The sequence below is a fragment of the Balaenoptera musculus genome, chromosome 3, assembly GCF_009873245.2.
Source record: "Balaenoptera musculus isolate JJ_BM4_2016_0621 chromosome 3, mBalMus1.pri.v3, whole genome shotgun sequence".
NCBI classification, from domain to species: Eukaryota; Metazoa; Chordata; class Mammalia; order Artiodactyla; family Balaenopteridae; genus Balaenoptera; species Balaenoptera musculus.
The window spans coordinates 108518597-108540944 of NC_045787.1; the positions used below are offsets into that span (position 1 = coordinate 108518597).

Consider the following 22348-nt stretch of genomic DNA (forward strand, 5'->3'; position numbering starts at 1 on the left):
AAAGAGACAGCTTAAGGTCAGCAGTTCTCAGGGCCGTAATAAAGCTGAGGTCAGCCCTTTGGCCTCATAATGCAGCTACTCGTCTGACTGGGTGGCAGGAGGGCCAAGAATGGCTTCTCTCCTCTGGACCTGGGCGTGACTCACCTGCCATACCCCTGGAACCATGCTTGCTCACCCACACCCTTGCACCTGCTCAACCCCTGCCACAGCCCTTCCACACCCCCATGGCCCCTCTCACCTGAGATGCTAAGTCCGCGGCGGAACACCTCGTACATGGTCCTGGCATCGTCATAGTAGTGGGTGAGCAGTTGAGGGCCATCCCCTATCACGGATCGCCGGGCCCCACCACTATCCTATGAGCCAAGCACAGGCCAGAGAAGCTGGCTGACGCAGGCAGGCAGGGGTATCAGGAGAGGGCACCAGCATGCACCTGGCTTGGATACACACCCGGGCCACATAGTTGGAGCTGGGACACACTCTGTGTGCACTCACACACATGGCCTACACACACCTGGGCTGTACACACACAAACTCTACACACATTCATGTACACGTGGCTTGTACACACTGGACCTGTATGCATCCACACTCAAACACAGGTGGCTCATGCCCAGGGGCCCAGTACACTGGTCTCCCACACACATACACACACACAGCACCCACACACCAGGCAGCATACACTAAATGCCCAGAATCTTCAGTTACTGTTCATACACACCCGTGGTTCACTCATACAGCAGAATGGGGAGTACTGGCTAGAGTCAGGCTGCCCCTTGCATCAGGACCAACCTGCCAAGGTGTTGCTGCTATGCACATAGGTTAAGAATCATTTGGGAGCCGTCTTTAGCTAAGAAGGCTGCCATCCATCATTCACATAACAGTGTGATGAGTTTGAGGACTCGCTGGGAAAAGAGGCCTAGAAGGCAGTGGAGGGAATGGCATAGTAGACGCCCAGGCCCTCGGTGGTATGGATCCAGAGTGGGACTGTAGCAAACACCATCTGTGCTGGGGGCAGGGGAAAGGAGCTGGGCTTCTCCTGCCTCTTTCCCTTCCACATGCCACCCCTCCTCAGGCTCCCGAAACCCAGAACTCTCCAGTATCACGGCTCCACCTCTTCTCTGAGCACTATTTGGGCTGCACTGGGCTGGCCCATGGTCCACTACCTCTTGGAACATCAGGTCTGAGGAAAAATGTGACAGCCACAGAGCCAACAGCCAAACTCAAAACCACAGGCAGCACTCAGCTGTTCTGCAGTGGAAAGTTCTGTTTGGCCAGTGCTTCCTGAGCACCAGGCCCATGCAGGACCTGTGTGGGAATCTGGGGACAGATACACTCAGACCTGGTTAGCACCCAGGCGGACAGAAATGAGACAGCAAGAGACTGTGTGCCAGGGACAGAAGGGGCTCAGTGGGCAGGTATGTCAGAGGGTGGCCGCTGAGCTGGGTTTTGAAGGATACAAAGAGGGGGCTTCCCTGATGGCGCAGTGGTTAAGAATCTGCCTGCTAATGCAGGGGACACGGGTTCGAGCCCTGGGCCAGGAAGATCCCACATGCCGCTGAGCAACTAAGCTTGTGCGCCACAACTACTGAGCCTGCACTCTAGAGCCCGCAAGCCACAACTACTGAGCCTGTGCACCACAACTACTGAAGCCCACGCGCCTAGAGCCTGTGCTCCGCAACAAGAGCAGCCACCGCAATGAGAAGCCCGCGCACCGCAACGAAGAGTGGCCCCCGCTCGCCACAACTAGAGAAAGCCCGCGTGCAGCAACAAAGACCCAACACAGCCAAAATAAATTAATTAACTAAAGAAAGAAAGAAATAGAAAAAAAAAATTAAAAAAAAACAAAAGGGTTTACTGGGAAGAATGAGGAACAAGGAATGGCGGTTTCACCAGAGGCAACAGGGAGTGCAAACACATGGGGCAGGAGGCACCTGGGAGACTGTAGGCAATTCATGCCACTCCAAGTGGTAAATGGAGGAGGCCAGAGAGGCTGCATATCAAGGTGAGGAGTCTGAGCTTTCGGTTGAGGACAACGGGGAGCAGGGAAGGATTTTAAGCCAGGGTGAGTGACATGACATGAATTGTTTCCTACCGTGTAGCACACAGGGTAAATGCTACCAGGCCCTCTATGATCTGGGCCCCTCTTACCTCTCTCATCTCATTTCCTACCACTCTCTCCTTTCCTCCTTCACTACAGTCACTCCAGATTCCTACACTCCTGGGGGATGAAGTAAGGGAGGGCTCCATCCTCCCCAGGAAGGGAGGCCTTGCCTGTGTCCATGCCCTGTCCTCCCAGCCAGACCCGTGAGGCGACTCACTCTGTGGCGCTCAACCTGACCCCATCCAGACCACTGTCACCTCCAGCCCAGAAGCCCCCATTGCCTCCTCATGCCTGCCCCTGCCAAAGCCACAGCAAAAACTGGCCCTGTCTCTCCTACTACTGAAAGCCTCAAATAAATCCAGGCTGTCCATCCCCAAGGGTCCCTGCCCAGTTAATGGGGCTTTGTCCTTGCTGGCCTCTCCAGATGAGTTGTAACTGTTAAGCTTACCAAAAATAATACATCTTAGTGCTTTCTCTGCATCATCTCACCAAATCCTTACCATAACTTTAGGAAGCAGATACTCTTTTTATTGCCCACTTGACACATGAGGAAACTGAGGCTCAGAGAGCTAAGAAACTGCCGAGGACCATCAGGCTAGTAAGAGGCATGGCCAGCCTGCAAACCCACGGCTGCTGGTAACCACAGGCTACCGACGCATCCGCAGCCCCTCTGCACCTCCCAGCCACACCACGTGAATCGCCGTTTCCCAAAGCCACCAGGTGTGTTATCACACACTCTCACCTCTGCACACATCATTCCCTCTGCTGGAAAAATGCCCTAAAGATCCCAGCCCTATCTCGACCTGAGCCCTCTCCCACCAGGCCAAACTCTGTCATGCTTTTGATCGGTACCTGCACGACATACCATCGAGAGCAAAAGCAAGGTGCTGCACGGTGTATGTGGTTATGTTGTCATTTTAAAAGGTGGGCAGACATCTATACATTTGCTTGTGGACAACTGCTAACACAGTTCTCAGGGGAAGAAAACTTAGAGGCAAGGGGAAGAAGGTGGAAGCTTTTCAGTCTATGTCCTTTGGTTGCTTTTGAACTGTGTGACTATATTATCTATTCAAAATAAATAGAATTAAAGTTTTTTAAAAAGGCAAAATAAACTCCATAAACTTAAGAAAGAAATCTTACTGGTCCTTCTAGACAGAGCCTGGAACACCCTTGTCCAGGCTGGGCCACCATCCCTTCTTCCCTCAGTGGCTCTACCTGTGAGTCCGTGTGCTCTGGGAGGGCAGGGCCCTGGGTGGGCTCAGCTCTGGGTCCCAGCTCCAGACCAGGGTTGGGCACAGGGAGAATCTGGGAGGGAATTTACCTGGCAGCCCCTTGAGCACATGCTTAGACCGCCTACTGAGGCAACTGTAAGCCAAGGCACCCTACCCAAGAAGCAGGCAAACCAGAGGCCCAGGGCAAAGCCAAGGTCAGTCTCTGCCCAGGCTTCAGTTACTGGGAGAGGCAGAAGGAGCATCGAGTAGGAGAGCCTGCCCAGGGCCACTTCTGGGCTTTCTGGCTGGCTGCCGGGAGAAAGGGAGATTCTCTGGGCCATTTGAGGTCAAATAAGCCACAAGTTTGGCTTCTTCCTTCAAGATGCCTGTCCCCCGCCTACTACTGCCCACAGCCCAACTGCTCACACCCTGCTCACCTCCACCTCCTCTGACTGCATCAGGAGATTGCACGGCGGTTGCAAGGCCTTTGGCCGGTGAGTGAACCAGTAGGCGAGGATGGCAGCCAGCGCACCCACACTCACGAGGGTGGTGGCTGAGAGGCTGCGGAAAAACTGGCCCAAGTCGCCCAGCTCGGGCAGCCGCAGCACCCTCAGGATCTCCTGAGTCTGCATCTTCTCCAGAAGCGAGAGGATGTACTCTGCGGGAAACAAGAGGCAGGTGAAGGAGGAGCCCTGACAGGAGGCAAGAGAGCAGTCCTGGGCCTCTCCTCCCACTTGTCTTGCGTCACAGGCAACACACTAATCTTGGCCAGGCCTCGAGCGAGTTGGGGTATACAGCCTCCTGGTGCAACACAAGTGTATCCTGAAAGCTGGGCGCCTGGAAGGGCCTTTCCCGGTGACAGGCCAGAGAGCCCTTAGCAGTCATACCTGACAGTCAGACATCCGGCCCAGTTTTCCTGAGAAACATACACTCAGGCCCTGGGCCCTGCCTGACACGTACTTCCCCATCTTTGAGGAGTAGAGCGTGCTCTGACAGCTCTGGACTGAACACCTCCTGAGCCCTAGGGCCCGGGTGTACTGCCTCTCCTGTGTGGTCACGGCATTTTGCTTATCCTTGCTCCTGCGACGTGGACTGGACAGAGGGGCGGCAGGTGTGCCTAGCACAGTGCCCAGAACGACTGGGGGTGAAGGGATGCAAACTCCTTCCACTCCACCTCAAAGCTGCCAGCACCAGGCTCTCACCCTAAGGGACCCAGAGAAAGCGAGGTGGCAGAGCCCACAGACCAGCCCTGACAGACACTTCCTGCCCTCAAGATCTGAGGACAATGACCTACCTGACAAGGGTCCAGGGGATGACACACAGCAGAGTCCCCTTAGGCCCACATCCTGGCCCACCATGGGGTCTCCTTGAAGAAAAGTTGTAGCCAAAGGCCTGCCAGTGCCAGAGGTGATGCTGGGGCCATCTTTCTGAGGAATAGCAGAGTTCCCAAGAGCAGCCAGAGTGAGGTCCGGGCACTGCTCTCTGACCCCAGACTGCACTGCAGCTCTGCACCACCACAGACCAAGACCCAAGAAGAAGAGCTGGCCCCACCATTAACTAGGCCTGTGCCGTCCTCCCTGGGATCCCATCTGCTAATGTCCAGAGGAAAAAGGAGGTGCCAGAGGGGAGCAGGAGTTAAGCTGGTGGGAAGGGAAAGGAATGAAGGCTCGGAGAGAAAAGGCTCAGCAAAGTGCTGTGTGCACTCCTAGGGGTAACGAGAAACCCTCGTGACATTGCATATGGTGGTCAGGGTGTCACGCTCACCCACTGCAGTCCAAGTGGACACAGTGGGCCTACAGCGGCACATGGAGGATGCCCTGAGGGGGGCAGGGGGAGCTTTTCTGTGAGAAGCACTGGTGACTGAATTTGGTTCAAAGAGGGAAGTCTCCAAGTGCTACCATGTCCTCCCGTTAGCTGCTAAGTGAAGTAGTGCTGGCAGAACAGACATATGGCCAGCTGGGCTCAGGGGTCTGCACTTCGCCTAGGACTGAGGAAGGTAGCCAGGGAGGGCCCGTTGGATGCTTTATCCCCATTGGGGCCTTCTTGGTGTTACTGTCCACCTGAAGGGCCTAAAGCTGGAAGTGCTGTACGACACCTATAGGTCTGCCAGCGCAATGAGGATTGTGTGGGCTCCAGGCTGACAGTCACTGGCCTTCCACCCCCCACCTTTGGGTGCATGGCTGTTGTTTCCCTTCTTGGGAAAGAATGAGAAACCCAACAACAGCTACTCTGCAGCCATGGGATCGCTTGACCCCTAAGGGAAGAGAGATCTGCTGAACTCCCAATAAGTGGCATTTGTGCTGAACTGTAACATCACCACACCAAAAATAAGGTCGATGCTGTGCAAAGCCATTGTAGAGAAAGCAGGCAAAGCTCCAGAGTTCAAGTCCCTTCTCCTTCACTTATGAGCTATGCTAGGTTGAGCATACCCCACTTCTTTAGACCTCTTCCTTCCCCATCTTTAAAATGGGGACATTATCACTCAGGCATGTAAAGCTCCTCATGCTGGATCTGGCATAGCTGGAGGCACGCTGGGACTAAAGAGATGGCTAGAGGTATGCTTGTCAGACCAAGGAGACTGCTCAGCCCAGGCAGGAATAACCACTGGACAGAGATGGCCGAACCCAGGTAGTACGGACCCACAGGAGTTTATGCTCTACGGATGGCATGACAGGCTGTCTGAGTCCGGGGAACGCTCATCAACCACCTACAGGCTCTGGGTGAGAGAAGTGAGCCCCCAGCCAGCCAGAGCATTCTCACTGAGTCCCTGAGCCGGAAATCCAGTTTTACCAGCAGCCTCCTTGAACTGGATCAGTTTTGAGGCCATCCCACAGGAACAAACCACTCCTGGCATACTGGTCAAATTAAGGTTCTGCATCAGCAGAGGGCAGGCTATGGACCGCGGTGAATTCACCAAGGAAAACTGCTCTGGGGAGGACCCTTGGCAGGAGGCCAGCTGGCTTTCCTGGGAGATTTACTTCCTTAAGCTGCAAATGGCAGACTAAGTCACAGCCAGGCGCATCAGATAAATGACTCACTACATAGTGGAAAATCTAGATATGCCCACCAGCTCCTGGTGTGAGCTCTGAGAGCTGAATGAGGTTTCCTCTAATGGACTGAACTGACTCCGTGGGCTAGGAAGCCAAGGCCCAAGAAGTCCCGGCTCAGCTCTGAGGCTCAAGTATGTGGTCCCAAAAGTTTTAGAGAAAACCCCGGAAGGATGCCTTACTACCACCAGTCCCTGGCCCTTGGCAGTTGCTCACAGCTGCCCTAAGCTACAGCCAAAAGTGGGCACTGGTTGCAATGCTGGGGTTGTCACAGAGCACAGACAAGAATGGCCAAGCCATCCACCCACCCACCCATCCACCTACCCATTCACCTAGCAGACCCTCATATGGCCTCTGCTCTGAGCTAGCTCAGTGCTGGGCACTGGGACAAGCCAGATGTGGGCCTGCCCGCAATCTTATAGGGGAAATACATGAGGCAGTGGGCAGTGCCGTGAGTGCAGTTTGGGCTGTGATCAGGCATGGGGAACCAGAGAAGATGCCCAACTCAGGTACGGAGAGTCAGGGCAGGCTTCTGGCAAGAAGTGGTATTGATGCTGAGACTGAAGGAGATAGAGGAAAGGGTGTCCCAAGCAGAGGGAAGCAAATATGCAAAGGCTGGAGCTGAGGGAGACCATGGGCACTTAGCAAACTAAATATTCTCTCAGGAAATAAAGTCTTGAGCCCATGAAATCGTGTACGAGGGTCAGTGCCACAAGTCTGAGGCTGGTTTCCCAGATGTGCAGAGCTTTCGGCCATCACCAAAGTATCACAGTTTCCAAGAGAGGGAAGAAGAGAACTTGCCTAAACTTCCTGAATTGCTAGTATGTGGGAGCCCATGCCTACACACTGCACTGCTCAATCCTCATGACAGCTCCATGTACTCATTATAAGGTGAGGACATAGAGACTCCACTGAAGAAGCTACCTGCCATTCACAGGGGCACAGTGAGCGAGCAGGGGAGCCAGGACTCGAGCCCCAGACGACTACGGCCTCTCAAACCACTGCCTTGTGTTGCATCGCAACCCTAACCCTTGCCTACATTGTACCATCCATACCCAAACCCATGCTCTCCTCTGCAGTAGTGCTGAACCCACAGAAAACCACCTTCAGGCCTGCTCAGAAGAGCCCAGGCAGGTTGCAGGGGGTAGGGGCCACCAGAGCCCGTAAGCAGGGATCAGCCAGTCAGGCCAGTCACCTGCTCTTCAGCACGCACACACCACAGGCGGGCTCCCTCCTGGCCTCACATTATGAACTTGCCATCTTCCCACGGCTGGGTTCTCTTCCAGGAAGCCCACTCGCCTAGGACACTGGAGGGTGGTGGGAGAAGGGCTTGGCCACCCACTCCTCCTCAGGCTTCTGTTTAGGTGCCCACTCCTAAGGAGGCGTCTAAAGTGACTGCAGCTCCTCTAGTCCTAAGGCTGAGCCTGTGCCCCTTCCTGGCTGGGCAGCAACCAGAGGGTGTCATTCTTACAGGCTTGCCAACCTCAGACAGTCACGGGTGCTTGCACATACCATGAGATGCCCTTCAGACCGCCGGGAGCCACTGGAGTGGAGAGCTGCAAATTCAGGTCCTCTGAGGACATGGACCTCAGAGCCAGCCTGTGCCACCAGGCCTTTGGCTTGGGAGTCTGGTCTTATCTCATTGTTTCACAGGGCCTTGGCCTCTTCTGACCTCCTCTCTTTCTCTGTCCCTGGGGTCCCAGCCATGGCTGCCTCCTTCCATGCCCCCAGGAGGCTCTCTTGGTTGCAGCAGCATGGGGCACGGGGGGCAGGGGGGAGGGGGACAGCACCCAAGGGAATCAGTGGTGCTGGTGTTGCCAAGGGAGCGGCTGTGAGTGTTTGTAAATATTCACCTGGCACGGGGACCCAGCCCTCAGCATCAACTAGCCTCCTCTCCTCTAGCACATCCTATGCCTTCTCCTTGGGCATAGACCAGTTCAGAATACCAAGTGGTGGCACAGGCTGGGGGGAGTGGGACTTCCCCACCTTGCCCTGTCTTCTGCTGATCCAGGGCACATGGAAGGTGGGTAGTGAGAGGCATAGCTGTCAAAACCCAGGAAAGGAGAGAATGGGAGGAAGGGGGCCCTGGTCAGAAGTATTTTGACTTCAAGGGGGCAGAAGCAGAGCCCCAGGGCACATTTCCAGTGGAGATGGCCCTGAGACCCATGGCTCCACTCCAAGAGCTCTCTGCTGGTCCAGCTTCCTGACTCTAGACCTTCACGATCTAGCAAGATGGTTCTATCAGGACTACTTCCTAAATACCTTCCAAACCTGACCACTCCTCTCCACTCCTCTGGCCTGGCCTGGTCCAGCCACCACCAAGTGCTGTCCAGACTCCCACACCAGTCTCCTCACAGGTCTCCTTGTTCTAACCAGTGTTTACACTGATACCAAAGTTATGTTCCTGATACACAGACATAACCATATCACGCCGCTGCTCAAAAACCTTACCTGGCTCCCTCCTACCTTAGGACAAAAATTCAAACTCATCATGCTGGCACTGAGACCCTCCATGATCCTCAGATTCTTCCCTCCCCTTAGAATCACACCAGCTTCGCTCTGTATCAGCCTGGAGGCAGGTGGCGGTCCTTGCAATGGGGTTCTGGGTCTATGCAAACTTCTGAGGGCTTCAGAAATGGGGAAGCACAAGGCAAGCCAGCAGATCATTAAAGAACCTCCTTAACTCCCAATGAAGAGCTCTGAAATGAAATCATAACCTCCCAGGGGCCAGGGGCCCCAGCAAACAAGCCAGGGAAAGGGCCCAAAGGGGAGTTCTGGTGCTGGACTGACCCGGGTCCAAATCCTGACTCATACTCTTGACAGCTGTATGACCTTGGACAAGTCACTTTACCCCTCTGGCCTCATCTCAAAACTCTCATGGACAGAGAATAAGGTACCAGGCACGCAGTAAGGGAGACATTCAGTAGATAGAAGTTAGCTGAAGCAGTTACTCTGTCTCTGCCAGCCAAAAGGGCTCAAAGACAACTTGCAAAATTACATGCATTCACGCCCTACCTTTCCAGCAGGCTCCTGGCACTGGGGAGGCAGCTGAGCTGGTCCCACTAGTACCAGCCTCCCTTTATAAAGGATGTGTGGGGCTTAGGGAGAGAGCTTACCACATCTTGATCAAAGCTCAAAAGTGGCGAAGGCCCTGCCCCAAGTCTGCCCTCCTGGGGACAGCCGATGGCAACGAATGCCTGCTCTGAGAAGCCGGCTGGTGGTAGAGGCTCTAGCAGTGGTGGCAGAGGCTCCCTGGCAGCTGTGGCAGCAGGTCTGGCAGGGACCCGGGCACAGAACAGCTCTATGGGGAGCTGCTGGCCCCTCCAGGCCCCTCACTGCCCCTCCCCTGCATCTGCACACGGGGCAGTGCTGGCTCAGATCAGCTCAGAGGCAAGCAACCCAGCCTTAACCCCAACTCTGCCAGGTTGCAAGAGCCTCAGTTCACACCCCTCTGCTTCTCCCCACCCCTACCTTGTCTTCAGTCCTGGAGAGGAGTTCGTCAGAGGGTTGCTTAAGGACAAAGTCTTCTTACACATCTATCTGTGGCACTGATTAAGGGCCAGGCCCGCAGCCATGGGCTGGGGACCTGCAGGCTGCATGAGCGGTAGGGGTGGTGGGAATGGTGGAAGTGGGCGTGGAGAGGCCAGATCCCCGGTGCTGAGGGCGACCTGCACCGGGCGGCCTGCACCTTTGCCCAGGAATCTCCTCCAGCGCCTTCCAGGGGCTGCCTCCACCCCCACCCCACAAGGTCACAACCAGTCTACTGGGGAGAGGAAGATTAGGCACAGTCCCGGATAAAACATCTGCTCAGAGATGCTCTGGGCAGTGGGGACACTCCAGACCAAACACCAGGGTCAGCAGGTAGAAGATAATGGCTTAGCTCCCCCACAAGACCCCAGGGCAGCACACCAGCCCCTCCTTAAAGCCTGCCCTGAGAGACGCTTTCCTGGCTTGCCAGGGGAATGGCCATCCTGGAGCCAGAATCCACACCCAGGCCTGTTGGAACCAAAGCTGAGCCCCAAACTCCCTCAACGCCTCTGGCAGACAGACTGGGACAGTGAGGTCCCAGGACACCCAGGGTCTCACTCCTGCAAGATTTCTCCACTGGGTGAGGAGTTGGGGTGGTGATCGCGTATGGCCTTTTTTGACTCCTACTTCCACAGCCAGGGTGTGGCTGGGCTCACAGCAGGCACATGGAGAGTAAAAGGCAGGTCCAGCCCGCAGGAACCAGCTCACCACTCCCAGGCCCTACTCACAACTGGTGCTTCCAGGACAGGGCCGCTGTCTGCCCAACGCCATCTTCCTCTGCAGCAAGACCGCCCCAGGTCTCGGCCTAGCACTCTTGAGTTCCCTCTCAAGAGCTGTGTTCATAACCTGCCTGGAAACTCTAGAGCCCGCAGGCCTTGCAACACTTTCCCTGAGGCTGATAGGGCTTCCACCGCCCACCCCACCACCTGGGGCGGGCGGGCTGCGCAGCAGAGAGCTTCCTACCTCAGCAGCCCTAACCTGGAACTTGGCAAAAGCTTGCCTGGGCCCCCAGGCCCCAGCCTCCGGCAACACACCTGGAGGAAGCTTTAAAATGCACAAATGCCTGAGGACCAACCCTCAGCCCCCAAAGCCCCTTTTCCTTCCTTCTTGGCAGGACCCTTACCCTTACTTTTCTCTGTACATTTTCAGAGATGTTGTTAACTAAGACGAAAGCCTCCTTTAATGCTTCTCAGGGCAGCTTCTGGGGCAGAAAATCCAGTGGACACAACCAAGGTTCTGGCTGACGGAAAACCACACAGGGTGCCAGAGGCAGAGAGTCACGGCCCAGCAGTGCTGCCCCAGGACGTGTGTGGCCCAGGCACTAGGTTAGGAAAAGCACAAATCTCACCATCACACCTGTGTGACCCTCATCTGTAGAGACACAAACACAGCAGCCCACACTCAGCTGGCCCCCACCCCGTCCACACAGGGATTCACGCTTGTCTGGGCTGTGAGAGGGGCTTTCTCTCCACCTTCCTCCTGGGTTTTAATTAGAGTCACAGAACCACAGACGACTGGGGCAGACATGGGGTCAAGGGCCTCCCCGAGCTGGGAATTGCCAGGTGAGACCCACCGCATGTTCCCCCAAGAAAGACGGGCCCAGGATTCAGGGTTGCTGGGTTACAGGGTGGCTCGCCTGCCGAACCTCCCTGAGGAGGCTGATTATAGCTCTGAAGGTTTACTTAGGCCTCTTGAATGTAGAAAGGCCTAACTAAAGTTGGCTGTGCCTGACCACTGCACAGGGCCCCTGTCTCAATAGCCCGAACCCACCGTGAACATGCCTCCCTTCAGCAATTCACTGGGGGTGGGAAGCAGCCCCCAGCACCGTCCGCCCCCATCCTCAGGCCAGCACCTCTCAAGAATCTCACTCACCCTAAGCCCTGGTCAGGGAACATAGGCCCACAGTCCTGACAACAGCACCAGGAAGCCAGGCTCAAACAATACTTTCAGACACTTAAAAATACAAATAGCCTTGAGAGCAGAGGAGCAAAGAGAAACACAGTGTCTTTCACGAGCTCTGAGATAAAGGTTGTCCTTACCACGAATCAGGCCTGACAAAATTCTCAGAACGAGGAGGGACAGCACAGGTTATGACAGTGGCAACGCTCCCTTTAGAAATATTTCCAGGGGACGAAGACTAGGACTGACGGTGTGGATGAGTCTCGGCCTCATCGTCCTTCCTTCCACACCAAGCCCTGGGATGGCAGGCAGAACCCTAGGGACAGTGGCAAGGGCCAATGAGCGCTACACAAGCAGAGGACACCCCCTGGCCAGGCCCCACTGTGCAGGAAGCCAAATCCTGTGGCTGCAACATGATCCTTTCCCCTCCCAGCCCGTCTAGGTTAGGGCGACCAGTGTCCTGGCCTCAGGAGCAGTGATCCATTTCCATCACTGGCCCAAACTGAGGACACAATGCAAACCTTACAGGCTCAAGCTCAGAAAGAGAATATGGGCTGCTCCAGGCAGGGACATGCTGTCAGAGCTCAACCGCAGGTGGCCAGGGGTACAGGGGAAAGAGGATGTAACCACCTCCAGCGAGGGGGAAGCACCTTGCAGGAGGGAGGAGGTTCTGTTGAGATGCGGTTCGTTGAGGTGGGGGGAGCAACAGAGGGATTTGCTTTTGCCCACTTGTTCCCTCAGGAGCAACTGGGGACATCCTGCTGGGGAGTGGGCGGAGGGGAGATTCACAAGACAGAACAGAACCTAAGACATATCCTCAGTCAGGGAGGGGGAGCAAGGAGATCAGGAACAGGGCGGGAAGGAGGGTTCTGAGAAGGGGACAGAGTCCTAGAAAGAGCCTACTAGATGCTGGGGCTCCTGGGAAGGAGGCAGCGAGGCTGGGAAGATAGCATTTAGCTGCAGAGGGAAAAAGATGGTGATTTGTACTATATATAGCCTCATGCTTTTGAAGTCCCAGCCACAAGCTAACAGGGCCCACCCACTCACTCACCTGACCTAGCACCTTGGGGTTTTAGGATGCCAAAGTGTCCCAGGCAAGCTGTCCTTCCAGATCCCAGCCAAAGGGACCCCTGCTGCAGCCAGGAGCCAATAAGGCGCCTATACCCACCATTCCAGGGATCACTGTTATTTTGCAGGAATGACAATGAGCAGAGAAAAGGGAGTTTTGCTTTGGTTAAAGGCAAATTTTCTGGGACTCTGATAAACAGCTTAATTTTCTGGCTTCCTCATACTTTGACCAAGTTCCTCTTCTGAATGGCACAAGGAGAAACAAATCTGACCCTCACTCCGCTCAGCAGAAGTCTGTGCTGGTCAGTGGGACCCTGCCACCTCCTGAATCATCCCTCTGGAGGCCAGGGCCACACAGCAGCTGCTGCCTTTCACCACCCTCCAGCCACCAAGACCTGCTGTTGGCCGGTGAGAGCCGGTGGCATCCACAGAGTTAAAACCAGGCTCAAGCAGCCCAGCCCTCAGCTGGTCCGGAGGACTGAGAACGCAGGCCTCCTTTTCAAGGCCAGGATGAATGGGGAATATGCAAATCACCGCCTCCCGAGGAGCAGCGGCAGGGGAGGGCCCACTGCTGGCAGGCCCACACCTCTCCACCCGGGTCTGTCACATGAAAGTGTTTGTATTCCTGCCGCTGCCTCTGGCACCCGGCCAGGCTGGGGCTGTTCTCACCGGAAAACAAAAATCTCTTTCAGACCAAAGCAAAACGAGGCCCTGGCTGGCCCGGGAAGGTTGCTGGACGTTGTTCACACCGGCCCACTGAGAGCACCCATCGCTTGGATTCTCACTGAACCCACCACCTTTCCAGAGGGAGCTGGAGGGAGGCCTCTGCGGCCGCTGCGGAAAGAAAGCACTGCGTCAGGTCAGGGTGGGCGGGACCAAGAAATGGGATCGGCGCATTCTGAGGCTCTGTTGTTTTGTCCTTTTCAGAAATAGTAATGACTGGGCCTCAGGTAGCAACCTTTTTGAATGAGGGAACTTCCGGCAATTCTCATGGTGTTGATGGTAAATGTGGACAAAGAAATGGGAAGAAAAATGTGACAGTAAACAAAAGCCCTTGCAGTGCACTGACAGGACTTTGAAGAATGGAGGTCACATGTCTTCTCCGCCTGCTGCCCAGAGTGCTGCTGCCACAGGTGCCCGCGAGCTGTGGGTGGGGTTTGTGACCCAGAGCACAATGTGCACAATCACGCTCCAGAGCTTGGACTCCATCCCCCACAGAGGCTCCAAGAAAAGGTCAGACTTCAATCTTGTTCAGACTTTCAGAGGCCAGAAATGCTGCTCTTCTGACACCCTAGGGTCACCAGGAGCTGTCCATTAACCATGGCACAAATATATAAATGTCTGTATCTATATCTATCTACTTATTTTTTAAACAAATGTATCAATAACAAAACAAAAACCCAACCAAACTGCCAGCATATTTTATTGCAAGATAGATGGAAGAACATGATCTCAGAATAAAGGAGAGTCATTTGACTTGAACAACTCACAGTGTTGCCTTCATTTTCCATATTTTTTTGGAATGTATTGTTGCAAATTTCCTCATTACACATAGCACCGTGGATGATACTGAGTGAAGAAACCAGGCACAAAATAGTGCACACTCTAGGCACTATTCTCCCACATAGAGACAGGACAAACACAGGTGAGGCTAATCTATGTGTACAGCACAAAGCTTACAACCTATGAAGCATGGCTGCTACTCAGACTCCCATTAACAGGAGACAATGACACAGCAAGATCTCAATCACACATATGATCATTTAGCCTGAGAGGAAATCTAGGACAAAACCACCTGGGAGCTGATTCTGAACCAATAGGAGGGTTTGTAGATGCTCCACAGATCTCCTGCAATCCAAATGAAACAGGGCCTGTTAGCCTCTCAGCCCAGAGAAAATGCCCATCTTTGATGACCATGCTCTGCTGCCTTCCTCCTCAGGTCCTCCTACTGTCAGCTGGGGCCACACAATATGCCCATGAAGCCCAGAGGCCAGGCATATCTCTGGGAGGGTTCATGGGGCTGCCCCAGGGAGGAGAATCAGGAGGTAGAGGAGAAAGAGAAAAGAAATGTCAGTCCAGATGGAAAAGGGGTCTTCACAGGTCACAGCTTTCCCTGCTGTCTGACCTGTGGCAAGGAGATCAGGGACACATGTACCCAAATCTCCCAACAGCCCACTGGCCAGGGGAAGGGCACCCTCCCTTTCTCTCCACCACCCCAGGCAGAGCCAGGCTGAGGGGGAGGCAGTCTTCAGGCAGGGTGGGGGCTGAGTATGGGTGAGTCGAAGGTGTCCCCCAGAGAAGCACATCCAATCCATCTGTGGGAAGGTACATTCTCCACCACTAAGCAGGGTCCTGGCATCTAGGTGGCTTCATGCAGCTAGGGGACACAGAAGAAGGGCCAGAAACACTGCTCCTTCCAAAGTCAAGAGGGGGACTTCCCTGGTGATGCAGTGGTTAAGAATCCACCTGCCAATGCAGGGGTCACAGGTTCGATCCCTGGTCCGGGAAGATCCCACATGCCGTGGAGCAACTAAGCCCATGCGCAACAACTACTGAGCCTCCACTCTAGAGCCCATGAGCCACAACTACTGAAGCCTGCATGCCTAGAGCCCCTGCTCTGCAACAAGAGAAGCCACCACAATGAGAAGCCGGCGCACTGCAACAAAGAGTAGCCCGCCACTCTCCGCAACTAGAGAAAGCCTGCGCAGCAAGGAAGACCCAACGCAGCCAAAAATAAATAAATTAAATAAATAAATTAAACAAACAAAGTCAAGGGGTCACTGCAGGCCTAGATGGGTCCTCCCTGAGGCCCCCTTCTCCATGCTGATACCTGCTTTCCTCTTATTGGTCTCTAGGGCCTCACCATCAGCCTCTGGCCAACCTCCCTGTCCCATCTCACTGGCGGGCCCACATCCCATCTTGCTGCCCACTTTGTCCCAGCTCTGGCTACCTTCCCATCCCCGTCTCTGTCCTTGCTGTGTGGCCTCCAGTTGGCCTTGCTGTCTACTCTCTGGTTGACCTTACTGTCCCTCCCAGTAGCCCTCCTGTCTATGTGGCAAGACCTACAGTCAGTGCCCAGAATGGTTTATAGCCAAGGCTGGGGCAAGGGTGTGTGGTCAGAAGGAACGCCACTGGGGACTCTTCAGCCACCAGAACAATCTAGAGAAACAAACAAACAGGGAAAACACACTAGTGGTAAAAACAGGGCTCTGCAGCAGGACAAGTCCTGCTCAGTCCCCGATTATCTACCTCCTGTGCTGGTAGGTCAAGCTGTGGTACCCTGGGAGTAGGGCAGTGTTGCCAGTGTTGATTAGTGGGCTCTGTCCCAGAGCTGCCCACTCAACCTAGGTCTGTTCCTGGCCCTAACAGGTGCCAACCCAGATTTGCTTACCCCAGGGTCTGGGAACAGATGCTGATTGTTACCTCACTGGCACCATCCAGGCCTGGCTTCCCATTCTAAAGCTCCAGGAGACAGTTACCTCACAATGCAGGCCTGAATGAGCAGATGACAAATCAGAAGCTAGCCACCCCCAACTCTCCATGGACACCCCCAGGCACCCCTACTCCCCGGAGTAGCTGTCGGGAGAGGAAAGTTTTCCAGGAAGAGCTGGTAAACAGGCACAGATGGGACTTCTTGGGATTTGAAATCTTTCAGGCTCTGAGATTACAGATTGGGCTTCTGAACAGATAGCTCAGCTTGGCTCAGAATCTGTCCAAGCCCATTTCCCATCCTCCTACTTCTGCCTGTCACAGATCCCAAGCCTCACATGAATCAGGAGCCATGCAAAATAACTGGGTCTGAGAATGACCACACCAACTATGGGCTCCTGGAGCAGCTGAGCAATTAATTATGTGGGACCACCCCTGGGCCTCACCTGAAGGCCAACCCCAAGGGCCCAAAGTAGCATCTCACTAACAGTGCTTCCCTCCTGGGGCCCAATGGGTGGTTAGTGGGGACTCTGGCCAGGCCAACGCAGGAATGGGGCCATCACACCAGATCATCCAGTGAGCTGAGGACCTTGACTAGGGCCTCCTTTCAGCTCTGCTTGGCCGGAGTTCCCAGCCTACTAGGAGACTGGAAACTTGGAGCTCTAAGGAAATAACAGAATCTCATCCTCAGAGAAGACTATCTTCTATGAAACCAGTCACACCACAGCTGCGAGTGTGGTCATTCACTCACTTGTTAATTCAGCAAACACTTCTGGAGCACCTCCTTCTGTTCCAGGTTCTCCACTGAAGGCTGATCTGGCTCTGCCTGCAAGGAGTTCACACCTGCTTTCCCCTACAGCTTCTACCATATTGGTGATATCCCCCAGCTAGGCATAGAGCCTGGCACCCAGTAGGAGAACACTCAAGGTCTGTTGTCAGCCAATGGACTTGTAGTGAGAAAACACCTCATTATTAAGATAAATTATTCTCAGGGAATTCTTCATATCATTCATTTATGCAATCAGCACTGATGTACACTGTGTGCCAGCCCTGGCTTGGGCGCAGGAAAGAGACACCCTGGCTCTGCCCTCAAGGAGATCATAGGGCTAGTAGAGGAGGCAAAAGACTGTAGTTCAGTGGCACGTGTGCCACCAGGAGATGCATGCGGCTTGAGGGGTGCAGGGACAGTGTCACCTTGGCCATCCACATGCCCAGTTTGGGCCGTATGTCCTTGATGCAGCTACCACACAGAATGAAGCCTGTGCTGCCTGGCCTGGCCTTCTAGTGCCCGCAGAGGCCAGCCCTGGAGACCTCGCTGGCTGAGCAGAGTCTGTCCCTAACTCTCATTGATCCATCTTCCCAATCTTTTCTCACACGGATCCCTCTGCCTGGAACGCCTTTTCTTTCCCTACCCCCTTTCTGCACGTCCGAATCCTGCACCTCCTCTGAGGAAGGCTTAGCTCAAGGTGTTATAACTTTAGCTAACATTCAGTAAGCCCTTTCCTATGTGCCAGCCCCCGCTCTTTGCTCTTTACACCTGTCTTCTCTTTAAACCCTCCCCGTCCAAGGACTGCTCCCTTGTCTGTGCCCACTGACTAGCCTGCTGGAGGGGCTCAGGCCCTGCCTGATCCTGCCTGATCCTCCGGGTCCCTCCTTGGCCTGGAGTCTGAGCATGTGGTCTGACTCACAGCTCTCAGGAGTTGCTTCACCACTGAACCTCCTTGTGTCTTTGTGCCGCATCTATTAAATGGGCTAACAGCACCACAGTGTTGTGGGTAAGATTAAAGGAAAGCTTGGGGAACTGTAGAACATGGTGCTAGACACGTGATGGGTGCTCAGGGCAACAGCAGTCAAGTCAGCATGTTTGCAACAACACTTCCCCCATGAAAACACTGCTCCCCCCCAAAAAGTACTTCATTCAACGAATATCTGAGTGCCTACTATGTGCCAGGCACTGGCTAGTTACACACTGCAGCTTCTGTTACACCAATGCCTGTAACTTCGGCCTCTTTTTGCAAACTCCTCATGCTCACTTATCCTGCATGCTGTGTGTGGGGGACAGTCCTGGGTCCCATCTGGGGCTGTAGCTGAGCCAAGTTCGCCCTTCTGAAGGTCAACCCAAGAGCCCCTGTAATCACAAAGGACAGAAAACCAGCCAGAGAGCAGAATGGCTGGCTTCTGCCGCCCCCTGGTGTCACCGTGCTCTCACTGGGAGCACCCCTGTATCCTACCACGGGCCGGGGAGGAAGAGAAGGCACTGAGGTACGAATTCTCCCACACAGTGGTGCACCATGTGCAAATCCAGGCCTTCTTTTGTGAGGCGTGCCCTCAGATGTTCTGCCTGGTGCCCCACCATCTGTCAGGGCCCTGGCTGCCTTCTTGGGCCCCCTGGGATGGCCCCAGACCTCACACCAGTCCTCCACCCTAATGGGAGCAGGGGTGTGGGGAGAATCTGATGGGGCTGGGCTGAGCTAGGCTGTGCAAGTCTGCACCTGCCCTGGACACCTACAGCCAGGTTGCTGCCACACCAATCTCTGCCACCAGGGCCAGCCCCCATTCCCCCAAGGGTCACAACTAGGGCCTCCTACCTTCCCCTTCCTGGAACCCAGCCTCAACTGGGCCATCCTTGGGCCACAGTTATTCTCATCCATAACATCACAACAGCCTCCCACTGCTCTCCCAGCCTCCACCTTCCTCCTTCTGGCTCAGCCTGGCCACTGCAGCTAAATCGAGGGCTCCTCAGCCCCCCTAAATAAAACCCTCTTCTCTAGAATCCCCTCCCATCCAGACTCCATCCCGACTCCATCCTCTCCTACAAGCTAGGCTCCTGAGGCACAAGACCCTAAAGATCCACCTCCCACCACAGTTCTTCCTGCACACTTTTGCTGGCCTGATTTTCTCTACCTGGGGTTTGGCCTACCTGACTCTGACAAAACACCCCTATATGCTGCAAAAGCCCACTCAGACATCACCGATGGTCGGGTATATGGTTGCACAGACTGGACACCGCAGAAGGACACAGGGCTGCATCAGCCTAGAAATTCATCCACCAGGAGGGGAGCCTCTTTCTACTTTGTACAAGGGTGCCATATGGGCAGGCAGAAGTGCCAATCCATTGCTCCCATAGTCCTCTGAGTGCTCAAAGCACTGAGACCATGTTTTCCTGGGCCAGGCACAGCATCTGACTCACCACACTGGATCTATTTTGTTTCCTTGTTTATTACTCAACACACAGGTGGGATCTGGGCTGGCCTCAGCGGGGAACAGGACAAATACAACCGTAGCTCTCCTAAGGCTCAGAGCACATGGCTGCTTCCCCCATATAATCAGTTCCTCCTCCAGGTGGCTCCCCTCTACCCTTCCCTTGTCTCCCTAGGGCTGGATTGGGTGGCAAACGGCACATAAATCTACGAAGAGTAATATCACTTCAGGGTGCCTCTCCTATTTCTAACTGAGCCAGAGAGATTTGGCAGCTGCCATGGGACCCTGGCGATTACAAGGTAGAATGTGTTCTCAGTGTTAGCCTAGGTGTCCTCTCTGCCCTCAAAGAAAGGCTGGGGTCCAGGCAAAGTCCCAAGCAAGGTGGACATGATCTGGGAATGCCACAATGTGTCTGAAGTGGGTACCACACACCAGCCTCAGTGTCTCACTCTTACAGCAAGTATGGCATCTTTGAGGAATTTCCTGTACCCACTGAGAAACTTGGTCTCCAGGGAAGAAGCTGTCACCTGTACCAAGAGTCACCCTGCTTGACCATTCTGAGGCCCCTGAACAGTCTTTCACTGAGGCAGTTTCCCCATTCTAGGAGGCGCCTGACCGCTTTGGGAAACACTCCACGCCGAAGCAGGACAGAAGACCAGTCTGAGTTGGCATCTGCTGAATCCCACTTTCAGACAAGCAACCCGCACTGCAAGGACTTTTTTTCTCAGAGGCTGATGACTCCTGCCACGTGTGGCTCTGTAGCCCCCAGGCACTTCCCTGTAGCCACAGAAGACCAAGGCTCCAGAGAGCTACCCTTGGCTACCATGGCTACCATGGCTACCATGGCTGGGTGGGGGCCTCCTAAGGGTAGGGCAAAGGGGTCCTGGCACAGGGAAAAGGCTCTGAGACCATCATCCAAGCAATAAATGGTGGCTGTTACTATCATCATCATCATCATTACCATTATTTTGATAACTTCTGCCCTTTATCCTTAACCCTAGCTCTAGCTCCAACCCTGCCTGTTGGATGAGCACATCAGGCCCAGAGTGCCCCTGCACGGCTTGTCCTCAGACACGGCAGACAGAAGGAGCTTAGGGAGCTGAGGGGATTAGGGAGGCCTCACTCTCTCCCCAGCTCAGGGGAGGTGTCCCTGCGGCCTGACTCAGGGCAATGGTGTCAGGGGATGCCCACCATCACCTGGCCTACCGACCCTCTAGGTTCAAGCTTGATACCAGGAAGCACTTAGCAATGATGAATCAATTAAAACTCAGATCAAATCCTAATCTGTCAGATATTATCCGTGTGACATTGGGCAAGTCAATTAACCTATGAACCTCAGTAAAAAAAGAGCACCACCAACCTCCTAGGATTTGCTGTGAATATTAAATAACACAGGCAAAGTTTCAGTTAAGGATTTCAAAAGGGTCGCCTTCCTCCCCTTCTTCGGCTCAGAAAGAACCTTACTACCTCCTCTGATGATGCTGTTTGAGCATGAAATAATAATAAAACTAACATTCATAAAGCACTTGCTCTGGGCCAGGTCCAGCTTAAAGCCAGTTTAAGGTTCGAGCACTTCACATACATTATGAGACTGAATTTGCACATGGGGGTATGGGTGGGGGTGGGTGGAGACCCTTTAGTGGTATCAGAACCTAGAGGAACCCAACATTCACAGAGGGGAGTGGCTGGTGTAGGCAGCAAAACTGGTGAATGACTGCTTCTGGGGTGAGAGCCCAGGTTCTGTGTGGGGAGGGGGTAAGAGCGTTGGGCAGGGATTCAGAGGGGGTCCTCAAGGTTTCTTGAGAGGATGCAGGGGTGAGAGGCTGACTCCTGTGAGGCGGAGAGGTGGGCGCTGGCAGGGTGGGGACACAAGCCATGGGCATAGCTAAGGAGCCAGGTGAACCCTGCTTTACAGAAATCGTGTACTCCGGCTGAAGGGTGGGCAGGAGGGGTTGTGAGGAGGCCCTCTCACCAGGATCAGGAAGCCCCAGGTCAGTCCCGGTCATGTCCTTGACCTGCTGTTGGGACCTCGGAGTCCAACATCCTCAGGGTCTGCATCCTGGATATGGACAAGGATGAACTGTCTGTCCCTGGACTTGGCCTTGGGGGACGAGTGGGCTCAGGGCCTAGTCTGCTCAGCGGATGGTCCTCACCATAAGGGGCGGGGGGAGTCGAGAACCGGAGGGAAGTTGTTGTGAGGTCGCGGAGAGCAAGGCCCCTCATTTTCACTGACACAGGCACTTCCCAAACGCGGCCCGGAGCCCGCCAGAATTTGGAAGAGGGAGACCTGGGTGGCCCAGGGTAGTCCTGAAAGGATGGCTCGGCAGCCGGGGCTGGGGGATCACCCCCTGCCCGGGACCAAGACCCCACAGCGTGCCAGGGATGAGGGTCACAGAAGAGGACGGGGAGAGGGGGGAGACTTACCCGAGAACAGCCAGAGGGAGCCCCCCGACACGAGGAAGAAGGTCAGCATGTCGGTCAGCGGGACCCAGATGGGCCCGGCACGGCCTCCCCGGCCCACAGCCCCGCAGCCCCAGCAGAAGCCGCGCAGCCGCTGCCGCCGGGTATTTTTAGCCCCCGCCCCCCCCCCCCACCCGGCTCCGCAGCGCCCCGCCTCCGCGCGCGGCTGCGGAGTCTTGGCTGGAGGGGGAGGGCGCCACGCGCCCGCTCTGCACCGGAGCCCCCTTCCAGCCCCCTTCCAGCCCCCTTCCAGCCCCGCCGCGGTCCAGGTCTGGGCGCTCCGCACGCTCACAGCCGCGTGGGAACCGCCGAGGCCCCGGGCGGGGGAGGGGCCAGGCTGCAGAGCCAACCGGCCCTCTCCGCCCCGCCTAACGTCACGACCCGGAGTTCTGGGGAAACCGGCA

At 55.0% G+C, this 22348-nt stretch overlaps 1 protein-coding gene across 4 annotated transcripts in view; it reads right to left on the reverse strand.

The window, feature by feature from the left end:
* The window catches only part of ACSL6 (acyl-CoA synthetase long chain family member 6), a 71458-nt gene extending 49427 nt beyond the window's left edge, over positions 1-22031 (reverse strand). Inside the window, exons 1-4 of one of the 4 annotated variants that reach the window (XM_036846771.1) lie at positions 21909-22025; positions 21457-21543; positions 3750-3970; positions 239-353 (exon numbers count right to left, since the gene is read on the reverse strand). In XM_036846771.1, coding sequence (XP_036702666.1) covers positions 239-353; positions 3750-3970; positions 21457-21490 — 370 coding nt within the window. In that variant the 5' untranslated portion in view covers positions 21491-21543; positions 21909-22025. Of the gene's footprint in view, positions 1-238; positions 354-3749; positions 3971-9475; positions 9635-11926; positions 12093-21456; positions 21544-21908 lie in introns of those variants that run through there. The other 3 variants (XM_036846770.1, XM_036846772.1, XM_036846773.1) reach the window with 3 other exon arrangements.
* Between the last annotated feature and the right edge of the window lie 317 nt (positions 22032-22348).